This window comes from Typopeltis vanoorti, chromosome 10 (genome assembly GCF_054136105.1).
Source record: "Typopeltis vanoorti isolate ZY-2024b chromosome 10, IOZ_Tvanoo_1.0, whole genome shotgun sequence".
Taxonomy (NCBI): domain Eukaryota; kingdom Metazoa; phylum Arthropoda; class Arachnida; order Uropygi; family Thelyphonidae; genus Typopeltis; species Typopeltis vanoorti.
In genome coordinates this window covers 5,457,084-5,482,676 of record NC_143558.1, presented here as the reverse complement: position 1 = coordinate 5,482,676, position 25,593 = coordinate 5,457,084, and the positions used below count along the sequence as shown (strand labels likewise).

Here is a 25,593-nt window from a genome sequence, read left to right as displayed (position 1 = left end):
AAACAATGTTCATTCAATTTTTTTTTTAAAGAAAAAAACTCTTCTGAAATGAAACTGAATACAATAAAACATTTTTGAGAACAGCTGTCACAATCATTCAATGACTGGGATAATAAAGAGTATTTGCTTGCTTTGCTATTATTATTATAACATATTATAACAGTAGGGTATTCCACATTACTTTGTTGCAAATATATATACATTTCAGTTTAATTTTGGAATAAGCAGTCTCTATGGCCAGACATGCTCCTCACTTGTCAGGTTCATATAATGTTGATTATCTTCAGTTCCACTGAGAGAATTTAAAATAAAGCTCTTCTCGAATGATTTCAAAATTAGTTCTCCTAAATAGCTTTTGATGCATGATTAGTAAATAGCAGAAACAATGATATCTGAGAATGAGGGCATAATTATTATTATTATTCCTGGCACCTCCAAGGAGTCCAAAGACTAATCACAGGAAGACAACTATTATACAACTCTCCATCTCCACTACTACACTGAATCTCTACTGCCAATCATCTACATCAATGCCATCTACTGCTCCATCACAGCTAGTATTTTTTTTTTGTCTGTAAATTGCATGTGTTCCGAAAGGCCGATGTGCTTAGTAATAAAAGATCCTTTATGCAACCATCAAGAGATTGGAGTTTAGATACCAATTCCTATTATAATTATTAATCTGAGTTTCTAACTTCACTTTTAACTCAATGGATTGTTTGTTTTTTTTGTGGTCCTTGCATTCAGTATAAATCATATTAGATAAAAAGAGTAATCGATCTGAATGACATATGAATTTTATTCATTTATAAACCAAATCCAAACTCACCAAATCATTTGTATTACCTTGTACAATTCTGAGAATAAAGCTTTATTTAAAAACAATGAATGGAAAGTAGAGTTTATTTATCAATAGTAGTTGTATGCACAAGAAAACTATGAAGTCTCTGCTTCTCAATGCAAGCGCTTATTAATGTTACATCATGTTTATCTTTCTCAATTAGTGTTTGGCACATCAAATAAAAACTGTTGCCTGATCAGCATTCCCATTTTCATTCAGCTAAGAATTTCTTTATATTGTGAATAAAAAAAAATATCGCACTGTTGAGTTAGGTTAGGTTAGTTGAAATTATGGCCAAGGAAGGCTAATAGCCTTCCTTGGCCATAATTAAAGCTATTATGTCTTTGCTGTATGTGCTCTCTGATGAGAATGCACCTGTTCAGCAGAATGAAAACTCAGAGTTCATGGGAAGAAAAACACTGCCACTTCTGTGTACAAAGCAACTACCATTTAGCTGAAAAGCCCTTATAAAGAGCTTTATAAGGCTGTATCCCAACAGGATTTGTAAAACTTTAGAACGAAAAAAGAAATGTTCAAGAGGCTTCATGATTGCCCTAAGAAGATGCACATATTTTAGAAATCAGTTATTCTTTTTAAAATTACATGGAGTTTCTGAATAATGGAGGTACACCTTTATAAAGAAAAAAGGTACTTTTGTGTAAAGTTTCTGAAATTCATGGATTCAAATGGAAAATGCAAAATCAACCTATGTTTTTCCTATGCAAAAAGTTCACGCTTCACAGTATGTGACTGAAGGTGAGAGCAGATGTAACATAATTCCACCTATGGGGAATTATGTTACACCACAGGGAGCTTAGTTATGAGTTTATACAAACATTTCAGCTTAAAGTTGACATGATACAGTTCATTATATAGAAATACCAAACAACCATTAGTCTAGTTTCACTTTTAATTTATGAGAAGTATGAACAGAACTAGAGAAGCACCATGTGACTTAATTGGTGGTACTGAGACAAAGAACACTAAAACAGGTGAGATCCTATTTTATGTTATATTTTTGCAATAGTGATCATGGAAAGGAAGCAGTAATGAGCATTCAACACCAACCACAAAGATAAACTTCTTGATTGGCAGGCAATTTCAAGCAGTTATGTGAGCAAATTTCAAAATGCAGACTTGGACAATGAAACTTATGGGGCCCCACAGAGAGAGAGAGATCTCCTAAGAAGTGGAATTTAAAAAAGCCTTACAAACTCAAGGAGGTATACAAGCTCATCCTGGGCACACTTTTACAAAAAACCATGCCCACTGTGGACTTTGAATGCACAATGCAGTGGTTTGAGAATAGGTATGCAATTAATCTAGCCAACCAGGCTGGCATTTTCAAGTCGTCAGAGAAGGCAGCTGACAAAAAACAGGTCCCTTAGAGATTTAAACAGTAGGATAACAAATAAAATTTGGACAAAAAAGGCAAAAGCTAATAATAATAATGGTAAATGTCTGATCAGCACACATGATTTCTGTTCAGGATAAAGCTTAGTTATCATATGCATCATATTTCAACATAAAGATGTGCACAAATTCACATGGAGAGAAGACATAAGAAAGAAGATTATGTTATTGTTGCTAAATTACTCAGGCAGGACACACCCTTCAAAAAGCTATGCTGCACACTCCCCTGCCTCAATTTATATACATATTCACCCATTCTTGAATTCTGTCCTAAATCAACCCTTTCAATAACTCCAAATAAGGGAACTATTTTGTCTTCATTAAACTTCTTTAGAACAAGATCTCTTCGGGATCTTCTTTGGCCTGCTCAGCTAATTTCCTCTCATAATCTGATTTGGCCTTTCTTATCATGCTACTCACTTTTTTTTTGCTTGTGCTCTGTACTGTTTGTAAGTCTACTAATCATTTCTTCACAGCATTCATCGTTTGCAGCTCTGCTTACTGATGATACTCGTCCATTTAACTCCCACATGACACTACTTTCTTCAACACTCCCTGCCATTTTCCATGTGCCGTTAACACTCTTCCTTTGTAGTTTTTTTTTTATGCCATAATACTGTTCCTAGTTTTCTCCTAAGTTTATAATAATTACCAGCTATGTAGTTCCACCTATTCTTTTCTTAACTGAAAATCCCATACCTAGTGACCTCTCACATCAAGAATGCATAATCACTTTCCCTGACTGGAAGGAAAGTGGCTTTCACCAGACCAGCACTCTCAAACCCTGGATCCTCTTTTAACCACATACTGTTTCAGCTAATTAGCTTTTAGTAGTTGCATAAATTCCATTTTCATCCTGTCATGCATCTTTCTCTCTTTACAATTTACATCTTCATAGCTGAGATCTCCCATAAGAATTACTTGGCCTGTACTTATTTTGCTAATATGCCAATATTAGCAAAATAAGTACAAAATAAGTACTCAACCTTATTTTGGATGATGCTTCTTTTGCATTTGTATACAGAAACTGCAATATCCCTTTGGGACTAGAGCTCCTCTTGCATATTAATGACCATCCTGTTTGGATTCAATACCTTGAATATTACATTCAGCATTCTCATACTCATTAACTAGAGGTGTGCCTAAACCCCATTCCTAATGGTTCATTTTCCTGATTTTGCACTTCCAATCTCTCAATGAACAACAATTTCTCCAGACACCTAACTCTAAAACCAATCAAGTGCAATTCATCAGTAATATACAAAGTCCTTCTGTTCATCAAATTCAGCCTCATGCATGCACAAATGCATAATAATCCTTCATCATCTACACATTTGACTCATTAGCAATAAGGTCCTCCTCCCACATTCGCTACATGCTACTATTACACTCTGGCAACAAACTTTATGATATCTACTAACTTGTTACTTTATTTCTTTTTCTTCTCTTAGTAATCCTTTCATATTTTCTCTGCTTTCGTATTTGTCTCACGTTCCCTCTTTAGATTCCACATCAGCCACATTGTGACATTAAAGATGGCAGCAACAACCTTAATGCTTTTCTTTTTCGCTTATTGCAGTAGCTCTTTCATATCTTCTCTCATCCCATATTTGTTACCTTTCAAATCAAACATACATGCCAAACCACTCAGCTATTTCACTTCCCAATTTCCATTCTAACATCAGCAAAATCCTTACTATTACTCATGCTGTAGAATAATCATAACAGCACCGCAAATTTGAGGTCACAAACGTTAATGACTAATGTGCAGTCATAATAATGTGATAAACTACACAAGAACTTCAGCAAATCTGTATATTAATTTTTTGGTGCATTTTTTAGGTTCAACTAAAAAACAACACTGTTCCAAACTACTTTTTTTTTTTACTAAGACAAGATGAAAGAGCAAGTCAAAAGCTACAAACAACAGAGCACGAAAATGGTATTAGTGTGGTCTTATCGCTCTGCATGTTAGCTGTGTTTGTGACATCAAGGTTGTAGAACTATTATCATTATTTTACATTAGCAAACAAATTAATCCAAGCAAGCTGAATTTTAGTCAAGTTTTAGGTTTGGTTTTTGTTTCAGTTCAAAATAATTTTGGTTTGGGTTTCAGTTTACTATTTTCAGATTTGGTTTTAGTTCACTATTTTGGTTGAGTATTGCATGTTTCTACGTTGTTTATTGAGTGTAGTGCATTTTCAATAGTATAAACAAGTTGACATTCCTAGTATTTTATTCATTTTCTGTAGCTATAAAATGGATACATCTCCAAGAAAGCATTCAGAAATATGTACTCTTTTTCAGCACACATCCATACCAGTACCTTGTCTCTGTGAACAGGCTTCCAACAATCACTAGCCTTTGTTAACTCTGCCGATTGACATCATTAACGGCTGATTCTGAATAAACCAACCAGAACTCTGAAAGCATTCATACGTCTGCAACTTGTTGGCAGGGTAAGTTAATGCATTAACAATATTTTGAGCACTAGCCAATAAAAATGTCCAAAAATAAAAAACGATTGTCACATTCTTCAAATTTAAGTTAAAAGTCATCAATTATATGGAAATAAGCTTCAGAGGGACCTCCTCCCACTGAGTGTATGAATAGACAGCGGAGAAAACAGGAAGAACAACTACTCAAGATGCCATAAAAGAAGAGGGCCTTAAGAGGAAAACCAGCAAAATGGCAAACTTGGAGTAGAGGCTTAAGACTTGGATTACGGAGCAGTGCTAGAGCAGGATATGTGTGTCAACCAAGCTTATTCAATATGAGGCAAAAAGGTTTGCAAGAGAAATGAACATTATAAATTCAAGACTTAATTCGGTATGTTAGTCAAGTAAATAATTGTTTAATATCCGACATGTTTCACTGACTAATATCTGTCAGCATTTTCAGGGATATACTGGTAAGCAATGGAAAGTAACAAAAACTAGGAAACTAACCGACAATTCTAAAAATTATATAAAGTTATCACTGTGTGTGATAATACACGTGTCGCAAGTAAGTTTTATTTGTTGAGATATTTATTGTAATTTTCATGAAAGTTCATTTCTTTTTGGTTAAATGATCTAATTAGAGTTTTCCATATATCTGGTAGGATTTGGCCTCGATTGTTATTTAGGTTACCTGTTGAACGGGCGACTGTAGCAGTTTCTTTGAATGTTCTGGAATGGTAGTTCTCTTCTATGTAGGGCATGACTCATATCCCATTCAATATTATTGTAAATGCTGAGAGATATTAGTCAGTGAAACATGTCAAATATTAAACAATTATTTACTTGACTAACATACCGAATTAAGTCTTTAATTTATTAATACCAGTGGTCAAGAAAAAAGGTCATAATAGAAATGAACATTGTTGATTTCACAGGAAAGGCAAAATGGTGCTTCAACTTCATGAGGAGAGAAGATTTGGTCATGAAAACACAAACCAAGTTTGTGTTTTCATGGCCGAAATTTCAAGTGGTGACTACCTCCAGCCAATTAAAGAACATCTACGAAATGTTATTTCTGAAGACTGTGATGACGATCAAAATATGTGCTTTATTTTATTGTGTCTAAAACATTTATACATTATGTGCAATGAAATTTATGTACAATTTGTAATTTTTAGAATTTTATACTACGTATTTGTCATAGTTTATGTTTTTTTTTAACTTACATGAATTACCTGAATTAAATAAAAATATTGTTTTTGTTAGATATGTCATCGTTGTTTATATAATTTAAAAAAAAAAAAAAAAAAAAAAAAAACGATTTCGGAACCTAACCCTACTTTTTCTATGTGATCTATGTCTCGTATAATGCGATTTATATAACGCGGCATTTCATTGGAACTTAACATCTGCATTATACGAGAATTACCTTTATATATGTATATGTATATACAGGGTGTTCGGGATAAATTTGACAGTTTCGTAAGGAAAAAGAAAATCTTCTTTGTATCTATTAAATTTAATGAATTGACAAAAAAACATTACAGGCAGAGTTAATTACAATACTATCAACAAGATTTACTCAAAATAACCACCATTAGCATCGATCACAGCTTCAATTCGGCTTCGGAACCTCGAACAAGCTGATGCTACAGTCTCCCTGGGAAGGGCCGCAAAAACTGTTTTAATTTTATCCATTAACTGGGCTTTTGTATTACTGGAAGTGCGATTGGTGTCTTTTTCAACTGCGCCCCATACAAAATAATCCATGGGGTTAAGGTCTGGGGAGTTTGGAGGCCAAACATTTGGACTGGTGAAGTCGTAGAAATTTTCAGACAACCATTTTTGACTTTTCCCAGAGGTGTGGCAAGGGGCCGAATCCTGCTGCCATACATACGGCCTACCATTGGCTACCCTTGTTATCCAGGGCTTGACTACAGTTAGCAACTCCACGAACAAAGCCCGAATTCCAATGCCAGGGTTCTTAAACACCTGTTCCTGCAGATTTGCGAGGAATTCTGCTGTACGAACGCAATCAGATCGTCTGCTAGGGATCTTTCTTCTTGCTACATCCTCGTAGTCACCATTGCAAGTCTCTAGTTCATGCCTGATTGTTTTTACTGTATTCAGGGAGCATTGGGCAGCAGTCGTAATATCCTTATTTTGATGGAGGGCACGAATCATCATGATACAAGTTATTCTCTTCCATGATTCAGGTGGGTTCCAGCTATCCATCCTTTCTGACATCTTGTATATGAATGAAGAAGGGTCCAAACTTTTAAATGAAGAGAAGTGTGTGTTAATACATGTAACTTACGGAAAAATATAATTAATTATAAATATGTCAAATTTATCCCGAACACCCTGTATATATAATACTCTATGATATAGCTGACCATTAGACTGAAAAAAGCAAATTTTCTTTTTGAAAATACCTTTCTATATATATATATATACATATACATATATACACACACACACACCGTATTTGCCAGTGTATAAGACGCATTTTTTTCCTTTGAAAATAGGTCTGAAAAACAGGGTGCGTCTCATACGCCAATACTCAGTTTTTTTATTACTTTCATTTCTGGAAATTTTCTCTGTTCTGAGTTACGCGATTTCTCTAGCTTCCTTACGGTGTGTGAGAACATTCCGGTTACGTAGAGTTCAGTGGATGCGCATGTTGTCGTGGTTGTTGTGAACGGTGATAAATTTCTGCTGTTCAATTTTCTCTAAATTTCTTGGCAAATTATGGCTGAAAAACGTCAGCATTGCTACAATATTGCATACAAGCTACGTGGCGTATGCTAAAGAATATGGAAACAGGGCTGCAGAGAGGCAATTCGAACCACCCCCAACTGAAAAAATGATAAGAACTTGGTAGAATCAGGAAGAGGATCAAGAAAAAGCAACACATTAAACATAACCTACGAAGTGGAACTGCAAAATGGCCAGAACTTGAGGCAGAACTGAATACTTGGATTTTTGACAACAGAAAAGCGGGACTTTCAGTCTACAAAAATGATTATTCATCAAGCAAAAGCGATAGCCACTAACAGAGGGATCGCACTTTACTGGATCAGCATTATGGTGTTCCAGATTCATGTATGCGGACTGAAACAAAAATATCACAAAAGATGTCAGCTGAATATGAAGAAAAAATTAATGAATTTCATCGATTCATCATTAACGCAAGGAAACGAGAAAATTTTGAACTTGCGCAAATAGGAAACATGGATGAGGTGCCGCTGACTTTTGATGTGCTCTCAGACAAAACTGTAGATTCCAAGGGCGCAAAAGGTGTTACTGTTAAAACTTTGGGGCACGAAAAAATTCACTACACGGTTGTTTATCCTGCTGTGCTGATTGGACAAAATTGCCGCCACTATTGATTTTTAAAAGGAAGACACTACCCAAAGAAGAACTGCTTAAAGGAGTGTTTGTACATCTTCACACAAAAGGCTGGATGGATAGAGAAGGAATGAAGTTATGTATAGATAAAATTTGTTCTAGGTGCCCTGGCGGACTGTTGAAGAAGCATGCCCTGCTAGTATGGGATCAGTTTCATTCTCACAGAACACAAGATGTTAAAAATAAACTAAAGGAATTGAAAACTCAGTTAGTGTAATTCCAGGAGGTCTAACTAGTTAGCTTCAACCTTTAGATGTGTGTATTAATAAACCATTTAAGGGATTTATGAAGGAGAAGTGGAATAGCTGGATGCAGTCCTCAGATTTTGAGATTATGCCATCAGGAAGAAGCCTGGCATTTTGCAAGTTTGTGAGTGGGTCAAAGCTTCATGGGATGCTGTAAAACTGAGACAGTGGTTGAATCATTTAAGAAGTGTGGCATTAGTAATGCACAGGATGGTACAGAGGACAATTTGTTGTATGAGGACTCAGATTCTGATTTAGAAGAGGTTTGAAGTATCTCTTCATTTAGCTCTGGAGATGAATTTCTGGGTTTTGATGAAGAAGATTAAAAGGTGGGTACTCTTTCCTAGTTAGATTAGGTATTTGTTGAAAGTAGACCTACTTATTACTTTATATTTGAAATACTGTAAATTCATTATTATATTCAGAGATAAAGTTTTTTTACTAAAAAATGTGTACAAAAAAGGAGGTGCATCTTATACGCCGGCAAATATGGTATATAAAATAAATATTTTATTTAAAATAAAGAGCCAATAGGCTTCATTTCGGCAATGTAAACATTATTTAAATTAAGAGGATATTAAATCCCACATTGTTTTAAAACCGAATAAGAAACTCAAAGAATCATGAAACTCTTTGATTCCGATCTTTGAGTTTCTTATTCGGTTTTAAAACAATGTGGGATTTAATATTCCCTTAATTTGAATAAATACATATGGTTAGCAGATACAGTAAATTAAAGACCTGAACTAGATTATTTGTCATCAACTACTAAATCAAAGCACTTAATTAACAACTGTTTCCTGATTTGATAATTTCATGATCTGGAGAAGCATGAATTTCATCTTGATAAATGGATTCTAACCATTCATTAAGTCTATTATTATTATCACAGGAATCTGTAATCAAAATAAAGCTCCCTCAGAAGTAGAAAAATACAGATATTAACATTAATAACAGATGAAAAATATCAATTGAGTATTAATGAAATGTAATAAATTCATGAACGAATACCTTGTTATGAGCAATGCCAGCAGAACAGCAAAAGCCAGTGTGTTTATGAATTGCAACCCTCATTTCTTCCACAATTAAAGCAGCTAAAGCTAGGTGAACATCTGGAGAAGCATGAATTTCGTCTTGATAAATGGATTCTAACCATTCATTAAGTCTATTATTATTATCACAGGAATCTGTAATCAAAATAAAGCTCCCTCAGAAGTAGAAAACTATAGATATTAACATTAAATTAATAACAGATATTATCCCTGTGCACAAAAAACAATTCAAAATTTGCAGAGGAAGAGATGAAACAATATAATAAACAAGGAGTCAAATTACAATTTTGGTGCTCCTATCCCCCACCTTTTTATTATTATTATTTACAGCATTTCCATGGAGTTTGGAGACTCATTGCAGGAGACCCAAGTCAACCATCATACACACAAATCCTATCATACCTCTCCTTGAATCCATTCACTGTCAGGAACTCTCAACCAATTCTGGCAATCCATTCCATTCACTCACCATTCTCTGTGCGAAAAATATCTGTCTGTACATCCCTACCAACCACACTCTTACACAACTTCCACGGACGGCACATAGTTAACTATTTGTCATATATTGAAAAATTTCACTTGCATCAATTTTATAAAACCCCTTTAATATCTTAAAAGTTTCTATCATGTCCCCTCTTTTCCACTTACCAACTAAACTTTGTAACCCACAAACCTTCAACCTATCCTCGTAGGGATAGGTTGAAGGTTTGCAGATCTGTCACCATCTTGGTCACTCATCTCTGAATCTTTTCAACCAACTCCTGGTCCCCAAGAAACCCAGGTGACCAAATCTGTGTGCAATAATCAAGATGTGGCCGAAATCATAGCCTTATAAAGAGGAATAATAATTTCTTAGTGTGTTTATTAACATCCAAGTAATTCTTTGAGCTATTTTTCCAACTTTTGCAATATGCCCTCTGAACTTTAACTATTTATCCACCATTACCTCAAGTTCCTAGCCTCATCAATTTCCTGCAATCGAGTACCATCAATATGATATGCAACTTTTTCAATCAAAAATACATTACCTTACATTTTGCACCAATAAATTGACATTTATTATCTTTTTCCCACAATGCCAATTTATTTAAATCATCCTGCAGGATATCTGCATCACCTTTATCAACTACTGCTCTCCCCAGTTTTGCATCATCAGCAAACAACTGAACATCTGCTCTTAAATCTTTCCCTATGTCACTGATATATAAATTAAAGAGTAGTGGACCTAGTACCATACCCTCAGGTACACCACTAGTCGCCATCATTCTCCTAGACTTCGCTCCACCATCTCTGGTGTCAGTCTGTCAGCAATCTCCCAATCAGTGCTACTAGCCTCATATCCATTCCCATTCTCTCTAGTTTTTGTAATAGGTTTCCATGTGGTATTCTGTCAAATGCCTTGGAAAAGTTGAGCAGTATCATGGTGTAGCCATTACCTTAATCCAATTCTGCTGTTACTTTATTATAAAATGTAAATAAGTTACTAAGACAGGAGCTACCCTTTGCAAAGCCATGCTGCCCACTATAGAGTGTCACATCCCTATCCACCCACTGTTGTATTTTACCTTTCGCCAAGTTTTCCAATACTTTAACAACCACTCTTGACATATTAATTGGTCTGTAGTTTGCTACCTCTGTCTTGGAGCAACCTTTATGCAATGGTACTATCTTACCCTCCTTCCACTCTCTTGGAACCTTGTGAGAACTGAGACTTGGATTGAACAAAGTCATCAGAAGTAATGACAATTCTCTTGCATATTCACACAGTACACAGGCTGGTATGGCATCCAGTCCCAAAACTGTGTTCAGATTCATAGTTTTTAATATGCTGAACACCTCCTGTTTAGCTACCTCAACTTTGATGTATGTCTCTGTAACATCAGCAACTGTAAAATCTCCACCTGGATGATACACCTTTGCAAAATGAATACTCAGCACCTCAACTATTTCTTTTGGTTCAGTCACCTTCCTACCACGAACATTGTTTAAAGTCATCCTACCATAGTCATTTTTCCTCTTACTTACTACATAACAAAAAAAGTGATATAAAAAATGCTCCCTACATTGATAGATTGAGAGCTTGTGGATTGCAGAGATTGGTTGATAGGCGAAGAAGAGGGGATATGATAGAAACATTCAAATTACTAAAAGGTTTTTATAGGATTGATGCAGGGGAAATGTTTCAGCTGTGTGATAGTGATGGAAGAACAAGAGGTCATCTCTGGAAATTAAAGAAGAGTGTGGTTAGCAAAGGTGTCAGAGCAAGGTTTTTTGCCTGGAGGGTGGTGTGGTGAATGAGTGGAATTCATTGCCTGACTTAGTTGTGAGCTCTTCGTCTGTAAATGAATTCAAGAAGAGATATGACAGACATTGTTTTGCTAGTTTGGGTTTCCCGCGATGAGTCTACTGACTCCATGGAGATACCCGTAATAATAATAATAATAATAATAACAAAAAAAAAAAAAAATAATAATAAAAAAAAAACTCTTCTGGGTTTATTTTGGCCCATTTGGCCTTCCTTACCATACTAGTCACCCTTCTGATCAATGAGTATGCTGATCACTTTTTTCTTGATGTTTCCTCAACAATGTTTTCCCTTTATGCAGGTCTTGCTTTATATTGATACTCATCCACTTAATTCCAACTTGGTTTATCCTCCTGATCTTGGATATGCAGTCTGATACTGCTACCCTCAAGCAATTTGACACCACTTGCTATGCACTACTGACATTCTTTCCTTGTAGCTTTTCAAGCAACACTGTTCCAAAATCACTCCCGAGTGTCTTGTAATCAGCAGCCTTATATAAAACCCTTTTTGACAGAGAACTGCATGTGTGTGGCAACTTCCCAGAACAAGACTGCATGGTCACTCTCCCTAAAACTGCCAGCCTGGTTGGCCAAGTGGTTAGCATATTTGCTCTCCAGCCAAAAGGCTGCAGGTTCGAGTCCAGCTGTGGGCATGGATGTTTGTGATTGTCTGTTAAAATACCTGTGGTGGTTGGCGGTAGATGAAGGTAGTTGTGGTTGGTGGCAGGGTGAAGACGGGGAGTTGTAGAATCCCTCCCTCGATGAGTCTTTGGACTCCATGGAGGTGTTATTCAATAATAATAATAATTGGAGGCAGAGTTATGGATACGTCTTCTGATGCTATTATCAGATCCAAACCCCCTTGTCTCCTCTATAACATGTTGTTTCATGTAATTATCCCTTGGCAACTGTATAAATTCCACTTCCATCTTGCTATGTCCCCTTTCCTCCCTTAACATAACAATTAACTAATTAACTAATTAACAATTAACTAACTAATTAACATAAGAAGTAACTATTTGGCCACATGGCTCTGAGACATTGAAAACATTCTTAGCACATTTAAATAGCCAACATCCAAAAATCCACTTTACTATGGAACTGGAAGCCAACAACTGTCTGCCCTTCCTGGATACACTCATCACACGTCTCCCAGATGGTTCCTTAGAATTTTCAGTTTTCAGAAAACCCACACATACAGGCAGATACTTACACAAACAATCACACCATCATCCTCCTCAACAATATGGCATATTAAAAACGCTAACCCATAGAGCGAGAGCAATCTGTTCAAATGACAAGGCTCTTACTGCTGAACTCACTCACTTACGCCACACCTTCTTGGCCAACGGCTACAATCCACAAAAAATAAACAAAATACTAAACACTCCCAAGAAACCCCTCCCACCATCCACCACAGAGAACTACAACAAAACAGTCACCATCCCCTACATTAAAGGCACATCCGAAAAGATCTCAAGAATTCTCAATAAACATAAACTACGCACTACATTCAGACCATATAGCAAATTAGCCACCCTCATCCGCTCACCCAAGGACAGCATTCCTCCTTTATCACATCCAGGAGTCTACCAAGTACCCTGCTCATGCAATCAAGCCTACTACGGTCAAACAGGAAGAACTGTGAATATCCGCATCAGCGAACATAAACGATACGTCCGGAAATATCATTATGGGAAGTCGGGCCTAGCAGACCATGCTCTGGATACCCCTGCACACAGGATCAACTGGAAAAACACAAAAGTACTACACAGAAACCCATATAAATCAGAAAGATTGTTCTTAGAGGCGACAGAAGCCCTAAAACATACTCCAAATCTCAACAAATATGGCTGTATTAACTTGCCGAAGATCTGGGAGACAGTCATATTAAGAAAAAACTAGCACTTTTCTAGGACTCTAGTAATATATGATAGCGTTTTTTTTTTTTTTTTTTTTTTTTTTCAGATAGAGGGCGCCAAAATCAGGACTCTAGTCTTTGTATTGCTGCTACAATTTTAAGTACACCATGTTGTTTTAGTCTTGCGTATTGTGACAAATAGTGTTTTTGTGCTCTGAAGATGCTGGTTATAATACCAGCGAAATATCAGCATCAAGTTAATAAATTAATTATTTACTTAGTTTCTGTGTTCTATTATACCGTTAAAATAATAAACAACATAAGAATTGTTTGGCCTACTCTCATTGTGCTGATACATGGCATCTACATCTTCCTGTGGAACCCCTTCCTAGTCTGTAGCAGCACCCAACAACATATTTTGTCCTATTTGCCTCTATCTCACACAAGACAGCCTCAAATGAACCATCTCCCTGAGACCTAATATCCTCTTTAACTTCTAATTTTATTAGTTGTAATTCTGCAGCTATCATCATAAATATCCCACCTCCTATCCTGTTCCTTCTATCCTCCCTGAAAATACAATACACTTTACATTCTATCCCTGTAACTATGTAATTTTCAGTCACCAGGTCTCAGTGATGCCCATAAATATTTGGCCAAGTAGAGCTTACCAATGCTAAAAACTCCTTATCCTTATTCCTGCTACACAAATTCTTGCATTTGTGTACATGCATTTCAACATCCCTTTGTATCCATAGTTACCTTTGTGTAATGTCATTACCAACCCATTTAAATTGGAGATTTGTGAAATCCTGTTTGGCATTGCATAATCATTCCTGTGCTCATGCTCATTTATCACAAAGGTGGCCAGATGCTAGATTATCCTTCCTAATATCTCTAGTTTCCCTGGTTTTGCACTAGTAATACACTCTCACTAAACAACACTTTCCCCCAAACATCTAACTCCAAAATCATTAAAATGCAGTCCATCAGGCATATAAAAGTCCTTTTATCCATCACCCCCCCCCCCCCCCGAGTTCCGGACTGGTAGGCAGGTTCTCCTTGAATTTTGATGACTTGAAAAGGGGTCTCCCCCCCCCCCCCCGAGTTCCAGACCTGGTAGACCGGTTCTCCTTGAATTCTGATGACTCGAATTTTGAAAACTCAAAAGGGGGTTCCTCCCCCCACGGCGCCCAACCCCCCCGAGTTGCGGACTGGTAGGCTAGTTCTCCTTGAATTCTGATGACTCAACACTCAGGGTAGCCCCTGAGTTTCAAAACATTTCAAATAACTTGACGAAAAACGTGACACAAAAACATTAAAAAAAAAGCTTATCATTTTATATTATAGAGTAGATTTAATTTCTTCCACTTATTTCTTGTGTTATTACAATTTTAACATGGCATTCCTGAAAATGTCCCAGTGACAGATGAAATATTGAAATGATTAAACCTGCTGTTTAACTATTTCTCTTTGTGCCATTCCAAGAGATCTGGGAAAAAAGACATTCCCTAATGATTGGAATGCAGAGATAATAGTAAAAATACCATACCAAAACTGTATTAATCCACCTTGGTTTGATCTTGGTTTTCCTCTGGATCTTTTTCCTGACATCCAAGCTTTTGCTAACCTTTCCTCTCCCATTCTGCTTAAGTGACTTACTGCCTAATATTAGCTCTGCCCAACACATTCTTGAATGCTAACAATGTCAAGTTCTTTCTAATATCCTCATTTTTAATATGATACTGCCAATGATGTCATTTGTTCCCTTGCCTAATCTTTCTCAGAACTCTATCAGTGGCCTATAGTCTTTGATCATTCAAAGTTAAAATTGTTTTGAACTCTATGTTTTCATGAATTTCTCTCTTATTCTATGTAAATTTATTCAGTTGACTGCGTACCACACCAGCTTTGCTGATTCTACCGTCTCATTCCATATTTAATTTGTCATCTTCATTAAAATTGTTCCAAAATAGCTGAAATGTTTTACTTGTTCTATAGGGTTCTCCATTCAGGATGCAGTTGAAGTTTTCAATATTTCTGCCTATTTTCATTGCCTATGACTTTTTATTGCTGATTTGCATACCAAATTTATTACAGCAGTTATTTAATTTAGTCAGGGTAATCCTGCAGACTTGGGCTGGATTTATTTTGAGGTATAACATCATCTGCATAAAATGTACAGCAGAGATTAACATATCCAATTTTGATATCAGGTTCAATACCACTTTCTTGCACAATGTGATCTGTATAGATGAATAACATTGGAAATAATGTGCACCCTTGTCTCAAACCTGATTTATCAAACAATCTTCCTGTGCTTCCTTCAATTCTAACTGCTGCCTTACAACTCACAGACTTTGCTTGATATAATGTTCCATTTACACCACATAACTGTAGCATTTTGAACAACTTTTCTCTTGATACTTTGTCATATGTCTTTTTCAGATCTACAAAACTGAAATACAGATCCTTAGCCTACTCAAATGATTTCTCAACTATTTGTCTTCAAGTAAAAAATCTGACCACCTCTGTTTGGCCTGAATCCATCTTGTTCTTCTCCAAGTTTCCCTTCAACAATTTTTTTAACCATTTCTCAAAAATATTTGCATAAATTTTACCAAGAATACTTAGTAGGAAAATTTCTCTATAATTCTCACATTCAGTTGTATTTCCCTTTTTATAAGCTTTACTCCAATCATCCAAAACTCGATCCTCTAATACTAGGTTTTCTGAATTACACAGTGTAGCAAATGTCAAACTTTTCTGCTTCCATATGTGATCATTTCGGATTGAATATCATCTACTCCTGCTGGCTTTCCAAATTTCAGGTTTTTGATGCCTTTTCTACTTCAAGTATCTATATGTATTACTGATTGCATTCCTGTTGAGTGTTTTTTCTAACACTGTTCTGCCACTACTTCTTTCATTTAGAAATCTTTGAAAGTAATTACTTCAGACATCCAGAATATCTTTATCTTCAGTTTTCACCTTTATCATCTCTGATTCATTTTAAGAATTTCCTCCATTTCTAAGCTTCTTCAACAGCCTCCAGAATCTTTTGCCACTTTTCTGATATTTACTTTGTGTTCTTACCAAAGTCTTCCTATGACTTCTGTTTTAGCTAGTTTTAAACAGTGTTTTGCTTTCTTACATTTTTCTCTGCATTCTCTTGGAGAACAAGCCAACTTACTTGACACACTTTCAGTATGCTTTGTTCTTTTTCTTGACTGCCTCTCGCTTCTTGAGTTCATCATTGAGTTCTAATTTTTATATCCTTGCAGATAACCCCCACTACACATTTCTGTGGCTGAATCAATCAATGTTTTCTTCAGGGCTTGCCACCGAATCTCCAATGTTTGATTCTTGTTTTCATATCCTTTCATTTTTTTTCTTGAATAATGTGTGTATATTTTTGCCTACATTTCACCTCTGAAAGCTGCTCACTTTGATTCATTTTAAAACTTTCTTATACATTCTTCTTTTCGATATGAAATTCAATTTTTACCTGCTCAAAGCTAAATGGTGATTACTTCCCGTTTCAAATACTCTGTATACTCTTGTGTCCTGAACCAACTATCACTATCATCAATAACATAGTCAGGGAGACTTTTCTTATTTCTTGCATCTTCTGTCCATGTGAATTTGTACATATTTTTATGTTGAAATATAGTGTTTTGCCCAGAATTTGGAGATTTAAACTCCAAATTCACACAACATATTTTTATACATCTGGTAATCATTCCCTGCTCTGCTGTTTAGATCTCCAACAAAGACTTACTTTTACTTTTCCTTTTTCATTGCATCTACTAACTTCTCTAATGCTTCAAAAAATTTTCCCAAAAAAATCATCCAGTTCCCATTCTGATATTTTCCCACGTCACTCTGCTTGATATTGCTTGCCATTCAAGAAGATTATAATCATATTTAGTGTTCAATACTATAGCTACTCCTTTTTCCCATAGTTAATTTGTTGACCAGAATGATCTCACCTGTTTTCATCTTCTTTGTTTCTGTATTTTCTATTATGTTGATCTGGTACTTATCCAATTCTTCTGCTAGTTCGATTTCTTTTCCATTGATGCTTCTTATGTTGATGGTTCCAATCTTGAACTCTGCTGATATTGAGCTCAGATCTGTTCCAGTGGATGACTTTCTGCTGTTCACACTGGTTCCCTGACAAAAACAATGGAGACCTGGTTTAACTGGGTGATGTCCCAGCCAGCATGAGATTCTGTCATGTTGTATCATCATATTGCATTATGGTTTAAGCCAACAAGAATACAGTTTGGTTGGCTAAATCTCAAATTATATATATCAATATCAGTCACAACCTTTTCAAACTGTCTAGAGTACGACAAGGATGCCTGTTATATTTCCTTTATTATTAATACTAGTGCTAGACTGCTTTTTTAAACAGACAGAAATGGCACATATTAGAAGAATATCATGGAAAACTCTGGTTGATCTAGACTATGTAAATGTATGACTAATTGCTCATAGATATGTAAATATCTAAAAGAAAATAATCACATTACAAGAAGAGTCTCTGAAGGTTGATTTGAAAATAAATAAAAACAAAATGAAAGAAATGAGAATCAATGTGATGCAATGAGTTCAACTGAAAAATCCCAAAATTTTTGATCTTTTTAAACCCTAATTTCTCAGTTTACATAACCAAATTTTATGTACCATAGTAGTGTTTTTCCCCACAGATATCAAGCAGCTAGAGATGCTAATATAAGATTAAATAAAGGCAAGAAGTGCATATGCAAAACTTGGTAGATTTAAGGAAAATAAAAAAATATTCAGACAGATACAAAAATAAAAATATTTAATGCATGCACTAAATCAGTTTTTATATGGATGTGAAACAGTTATTATTATTATGTGACATCTCCAGGGAGTCCAAAGACTCATTGAGGAAGAGTGTGTTAACAGCATCGAACGACTGTCCCTTCCAACTACTAATCACACTCAAACTTGCTTAACTTTTTGCATGAGCCATTAGTAGCAGAGGCTCTACCAATCAACCAACCTTTGCAAATTGGTTTCAAAGGAAATACAATCATAATTACAAACATTCAAAAGCCACAGTGTGTGGAGTATACTTCAAGCATGGTGGCCTCAAAATATTACTGATGACGGTTTTTGGAAAAAAAAATCTGCAAAAAGCCAACTTTAAAAAATCAGAAAACTAAAATCCAGATGGAGTGGACATACACTGAAGAAAGTTCATCAAGAAATCTGTCATGCAGTCCTGGAATAAAACACAGAAGGGAAGAGAAAGCCCTGTCATCCTAAAAATATGTGGAGGAGATTGACTTTAATAGAAATAAGAGTAGAGTTTTGCTGAACTGAGACCAACAGCAAGGAACCGATGGAAAGCATTTACAGATTTCTAATGTTCCTGATAGAATCCAGAAAAGAAGTGTTCCAATAACATCCAGTTATGAATAACTAAATACTATCTTCTATAGTGCAATGGAATTTATTGCTATAGGTGGTCCATTGGCTGACAAAACAATAGCACACTTGGACGATCTGCCCTGCAGCCTATGTCTGCTAATTCCATTAGTAGGGATAGGTGTAAGGGATTTAGATTAAAATAAAAAAATATTTTGTAACAAGTTGTGGAAAAATTATTTTGCAAATATAGTTTGGTGTTCAAATAAGAGCATATTAGCAGTGTTGTGACATGAGCTTTGAACAGATAAAATGGCACATATTTATGTGCCATTTTATCTGTTCAAACTTGGGTTGTTGTTTTCACCTACAGTGAAAACAACAACCCAAGTGAGAAATCGCAATTTTTGATGTGTTTAAACTCTAATTTCTCGATTTACCTTAACCAATGCATATACTATTTATTCTCGAAATGAAGTGCCAAAGAGGCTTCAATCTGGCATAGTAAATTATAAGGATATTATTAGCCAACCAAGAAAAGCTAGTTTATGTGTTTATGAGAATATAACATTCGGCATAGGAATTGTCTAGGGTTGGTGCTACTTAAAAGACATGGCCTATGTCCATAGCCCATACAGTCACCTTTTATTAGTACTTTGAAGTTTCACTGGCCTGATAGTTGGTTTGAACTAATGGTTCTCAGGTATATGGATATTAATAATATTCATATAATTTACTTTATTTTTGTTTAATAAGGAATGTGAATTCTACAAATACACTTATGTGTATACTCAAAATAAGAAGATTCTGTATAATATCCAAGAAATATAACATAAAATTTTTCAATTTCCAATAAAATTTCCTTGAAAACAAGATGGGAAACAGCACATTTGCTTAATCCTCCAAAAGTCCAACTCAATTATGTGAAGGAAGGACAACAAAGAAGTATGAGAATGCTGATGAAATATGGTGGGGACTGTGGGCCCTAAGCTGCTATGAGTGCTATGAAGGCCTTGTAGGAACCATGAAAATCTGGCTAACTTGGTGATTGAGAAAAGCAGCTGCTATCAAGTAATGGCTTGAGACTGAACACTCAATTCCAGAAATTTCTGTGCATGATGAGAATGATTGTAATGACTAATACTGTGAGATGGAAGAAATTAAAGCTTTGCTCATCTTATTCTTTTGACAAAACATCACATACTACAGATTCAAGTTTTATTTAAAAGAAATTGGGTCTCTATGACAGATTATGCTGTATATAAAATAGGGAAAAAGATGTTCAAAATGGGAACTTAGGATGAACTCCAATAAGATGGTTTGGTTTATGAAGAAGACTGAAAGCTATTATGCATAAGAAAAATAAACTCAACTGGCTGAAAGAAAATTTTTTTTTTTTTCACATCTTGGGGTTTTATTCTTTACCTTTTTATATCTTAGATTTTATCTATTACTTCTATAATTTCCTTTCTAATTTACTACTTTTATATCTTGAGTGGTACTCATTAATTTTTTTATATCATTTTTTATTCAGTACTCTATATCTTGGGTTTTATGCATTACTTTTCCATCTTACTTTATATCCCAGGTTTTATTCATTACTCTTTCATATCTGTAATTTTACTTATTATTTCTTAAATGATTTATCCTTAAGGGTAAATTATATTATACTTAGAAATATACACTACCATGGTGGATTCTTTGATATCGCTGTTTTTCACTAATCATAGAAATACACATTCTTTTCATTAATATAGTTTCACTCACATTTCATGGCATAATCATAAATCAATCATAGCCAAAAACAATTGATTAAAGTAGCGTGCTCCATAACATAAAAAGCTGGCTTACATACTCTTATCTTTTATATAAATTTGTCACATAAAATACATAGGTATCAGATAAGTAGATGGACTGTAAAAGAAAGCTTTACCCTTAGAAGAAACATTGGCACTTTCTTCCCAACCAACAACAAAAGTATGAGGCAGCTGTTGCACTGTTATTTTAAATTCTTCTTTTTGAATTCTTTCTGCAATTACATCAGTTAAATCTATATATGCTTCATCCACACTTGCTCTTTCCACACAATTGCAGAATTCACAGATAATTTTGAGAACTTCACTTCCTGCATCCCGATAGCTAAAACAACATAAGTTAATTTTAAATGACAATAAATAAATAACAATTTCAATAAATATGAAACAACAAGAGATATGAGTCTTCTGGAAACTTAGCAATGCTTAGCTGGAGAAAACATCTTTGCATAATACAGTTAAAATAACACTCATCGTAAGACGAAATAACGCGAGTTAATTCTTAAAGCCTTTATATTAAGAACAATAGTAATTAACATTACTTTAATATTCATATTTTTGCCCCATCTATTGAGGTGCCCTGATAATGATCACATGTCGTGTGATCATTATCACACAAGCAAGACATACTAACTAAGCATGTCAAAACTTAAGCCAATGCCTTACATCTTGTTGGCATCTAAAGGATACAGGAAAAATGTAAAGATAGTTTTAGTTGAGTCCTTTTAAGGATGGTAGGTTTTTTTTTTTTTTGTTGTTGTTGTTGAAGGATACATCTCTCAGATTTATGGCAATTATCAGCAGCAAACTTATTAAGGCTTGAGACTTATTCTTGTTAGTATGTGCAGTTACCAAGAAAAGTAATTTAAAGCTGCAACTTTTGAAGTGATTTGCTTCCATCTGATCTTGTGGAAGATGCCAAATGATCAGTGTGCTAGTCCATTTTCTTGATATTGGTTCATCATTGATATTTAATCCTTCTAACTGCTTGTAACCAGATAATATTTTAATACTTTATACCTATAAAGGCAAAAAGTATGCATTTGGATAATTTGTGAGTTTATACTATTGCCATCTTAAGTGGATTCAAGCCTACTGAAGGAAGGCTAATAATAACAAAAGCTAGCAAGGACTTCTGCATACATATAATAATAATAAGTGGTGGTGCAAATTACTTAGAAGTGATGAGAAAAAAATAGGCTTGTAACAGTTTGTAATCAGTGTTTAAGTTTTTCAGCATTTACCCACCTTTACAAATATTCTTTGAATATAGAGGAATGTTATGGTTTTAGAGTAGCTAGTGTTCCTTTCTTGGATTACTGGAATGCTCAAAAATAGCTGACATAATAAATAAAATAGTTTTAATAACATTATAGTTGTTGGTGACAAAACTATTTAATATGTTGCAATTTATTTCATATTATTATTATTGCAAGTGGCACATCTTCTGAAAGAAGGTTTTATTATTATACTGTTGATATAAATGGTGATTTGAATTAATCACCATTATGAATGTGAATCGTTATGAATCACCATATATGAATTAATTTTCATATATGGTCAAAATGTGCAGGCATTATTATACAGCTTGTTACATGAAGTAGCAATTGTTCATTTTACCCCCTTTCTTTTTCTATTGAGTATCATTTTAAGATAAAGTAATTATAATTAAACTCTATTTAATATATATAGATATATCAATTAGATTATTAAAATATGGAAAACAACAATAAAACAAGGTATGCAGTTAATAAGAAGAACTGTTATCAATACAATGCCATATGTAGCTGAACAGATTATATTACAAGACAATGAAGACGAATCTTCAAAAATCAGTTTACAAATTAGAATGGAAGAGAAGGGTAGAACAAGAGGCCATCACTGGAAACTATATAAGGAGGGTGTGAGGAGAAGGTGCTTTGTATGGAGAGTGGTTGGTAATGCATTGCCTGAGTGTGTTGTGAATGAAGACATGACATTCACAAAACACTCAAAACATTGAATCAGTTTAAGGCACGGTTGGATGAGCATCGTGTGCAATAGTGTGTACCTCCCATGATGAGTCTCTAACTTCATGAAGGTCAGATGTTAATAATAATTAAGAAAAAAAATTAGTTAATCTGTAGCTTGCAGCAAGATATAGCTTTGGTGTCCTTTTGTATATATCTGAATGTGTGCATATATGCAAGATGACTATGGATGTGAAGCTTAACTTGTCAAGTAATTAAAATCATTATTGAAATATAGAACTGGTCTATGATGTTTGAGTAATAAATGCTGAATACCACGTAATAATGAAAGTCAAGGACTGTTTAAGTGCTTCTGACCAATCTGTCTTAGATTTGGCAAGGTTCTTAGAAAGAATGGAAAGATAGCAAGATAGTTCCATTACATAAGGAGCTTCAAGACAGAAGCAGTAAATTACAGACCACTTAGCATTTCAGATGTAGTGGTTATGATATTTGAAAAGTTGGTTAAAGTCAGAATTCACAAACAGGTAGACAGGAATATGATACTCAATGGTGAATAGAGTTGTTGCTTTATAAAAGACAGGTTCTGCCTTAGTAATTTACTCACATTTTATATCAGAATGACAGTTAAGTTGGATAAAGAAAATGACTACACCATGATAGTGCTGGACTTTGTAAATCGTTTTGAAAATACCATACAGAAACTTATTACATAAGCTGGAGCAAATGGGAATGGACAAGAAGCTGGCAGCACAGATGGAGTGAGTGAGACACCACAGAGCAATATATAATGGAATAGACTCCAGAAGAATGAGAGAGACTGGTTAATGGCTCAGATATCTGGACTAGGCCCATTACTGCTTACTGATGATACAGAGAATGATTTAAAAGGGAGTATTCATTGGTTTGCTGCTGATGATGTAGAGCAGCGTTTCTCAAACTTTCAGTACTCGCATATCCTTTTTAATATTTTAGTTATATTTTAGTTCATTATTACTAGTCCTATCAAAATTCCTATTGCTTGTCAAGTTTCCAGTATATCAGTCCTAATTTATTTATTTATTTATGGATTTTTTAAGAGTAACATAGTGTCTGCCTAAATTAAGTTTGATATCAGTTATTAATAGCTTTAACGGAACATGTGCATCAAACATATTAACATAGCTTTCTTGGCTTACATATGTAACAAAAATTATAAAGAACTTTATAAAAAAAAACACTCCAATATATTTCATCCAGCATTATGTGTACATCATGAGGGAGATAGACCATTAACTACAATCAAAAGATGAATCACAATAATGAGTTATAAATCATGCATATATTAGCCGGTATCTTGGTCACAGCTGAAGTATGATATTATGTTATTAGAGTTCAAAGGAAAAATCGTAACAATGATTTTGTAGGATTTCACATGTTTCAAGGAAAAGACAATCAAGTTGGGTATATAAAAATTATTTTAAATAATTATTAATTAAAAATACAAACAAACTTATGAATAAATAATAGTGATCACTTCTCAAAACTGATATTGGCATGCAGTCTGATCAGTTCAGGTTTGGATGATTTTGTAGCATTTCACGTTTCAAAGAAAAGACAACCAAATTTGAACTTGCTAGAATGAAGAAGTTTTGTCTGGTTCCAAAGAACTCTGTGCCTAGTGTCAATAGCATGAGAAGCAAGGCGAGACTTATGAGATTCCAGAAATGTAACGTCTTGATGTTCTTCAATTCTAATCAAGGCAGAACCAACAGCAAGTCTGTCCAAAATGAAATAAGAAAATAGGGAAGATGACATAAGCAGGGTACTTGATAGACACCTGGTAAGAAAAGAAGTGGTAATATATTCTTTGATATATTACCACCTCTTTTCTTACCAGTAGAAAAGAGGTGGCTTGATAGACACCTTTCTGAGCTAATTTGAATGAAGCATACAGATTGAATTTACAAAGAATCTTTGCTATTTGTTCTGAGGTTCCTTTAAGGTAGGATATTGAAATTCTTTTCACATCGGATTGTAGTCTGGTAGTTTTGTTGTATCCATACATATCAGATTATTTTTAATTTTATTGAGTTCATCTAACATTTTCTGTGATGAATAATGGTGAGAAGACAAGTGAATGTATCTACCAATAAAGGTTGGATTTCAATAAACGGAAAATTCAACATGACCTGTGGGATTATGAATTACTAAGGTATCCAAATTGATTATTGGATTCACATTCAATAATAAACTTGATACGGAGGCACAATCAGCTTATTTTTTTTAGGAAATGAAGTAATTCTGACTCGTGAGACCAGGCTGCAAATATATCATCAGAAAAACATAACCATATATGAGGTTTTGTTTGATTTGTTTAGATTTATGGCCGAAGCAACTAAGGCTACAAGGCAAGTGTATTATGTATGTTAATTGTGTGTGTTCTAATGGCTGGTTTGTCTGCTTTATGAGATGAAAAGCCTTGCCATCTCCATATTAGAATGGCTCATTACATCCTAGATGGGATTCTAATCTCATATAGGAAGATAAGGGAATATGGTGTCAAAGGGTTCTTTTTCTAGATGCTCTATAAGATAATCAGCTAAGGCTGGTGAGAGATAGGATTGCCCAAATGAAATAAATTATTAGAACATATGCAGTTGTGGGATGCCACTACTGTTGAGAGGTTATGAATTTATCATGCCTGTCTGCTTAGTCTCTATGGTCTTCCTAAAATGCATAAAGTTGGCAACCCACTATGCTTAATAGAGGACTATATTGGCTGTCCCAATTACTACCTTGCAAAACATGTTTCGTCATCTTCAGAATCTCACTGGCGATACCAGCTCATAT

General features: G+C 34.8%; 1 protein-coding gene across 2 annotated transcripts in view; it reads right to left on the bottom strand.

Annotated features, from left to right (window-relative positions):
- The window catches only part of LOC150102145 (DNA polymerase eta-like), a 111,893-nt gene that overhangs the window by 53,137 nt on the left and 33,163 nt on the right, over positions 1–25,593 (bottom strand). For both annotated transcript variants that reach the window (XM_090399260.1, XM_090399262.1), the window contains exons 4-5: positions 20,911–21,116; positions 9,363–9,538 (exon numbers count right to left, since the gene is read on the bottom strand). In XM_090399260.1, coding sequence (XP_090255386.1) covers positions 9,363–9,538; positions 20,911–21,116 — 382 coding nt within the window. The remainder of the gene's footprint in view (positions 1–9,362; positions 9,539–20,910; positions 21,117–25,593) is intronic.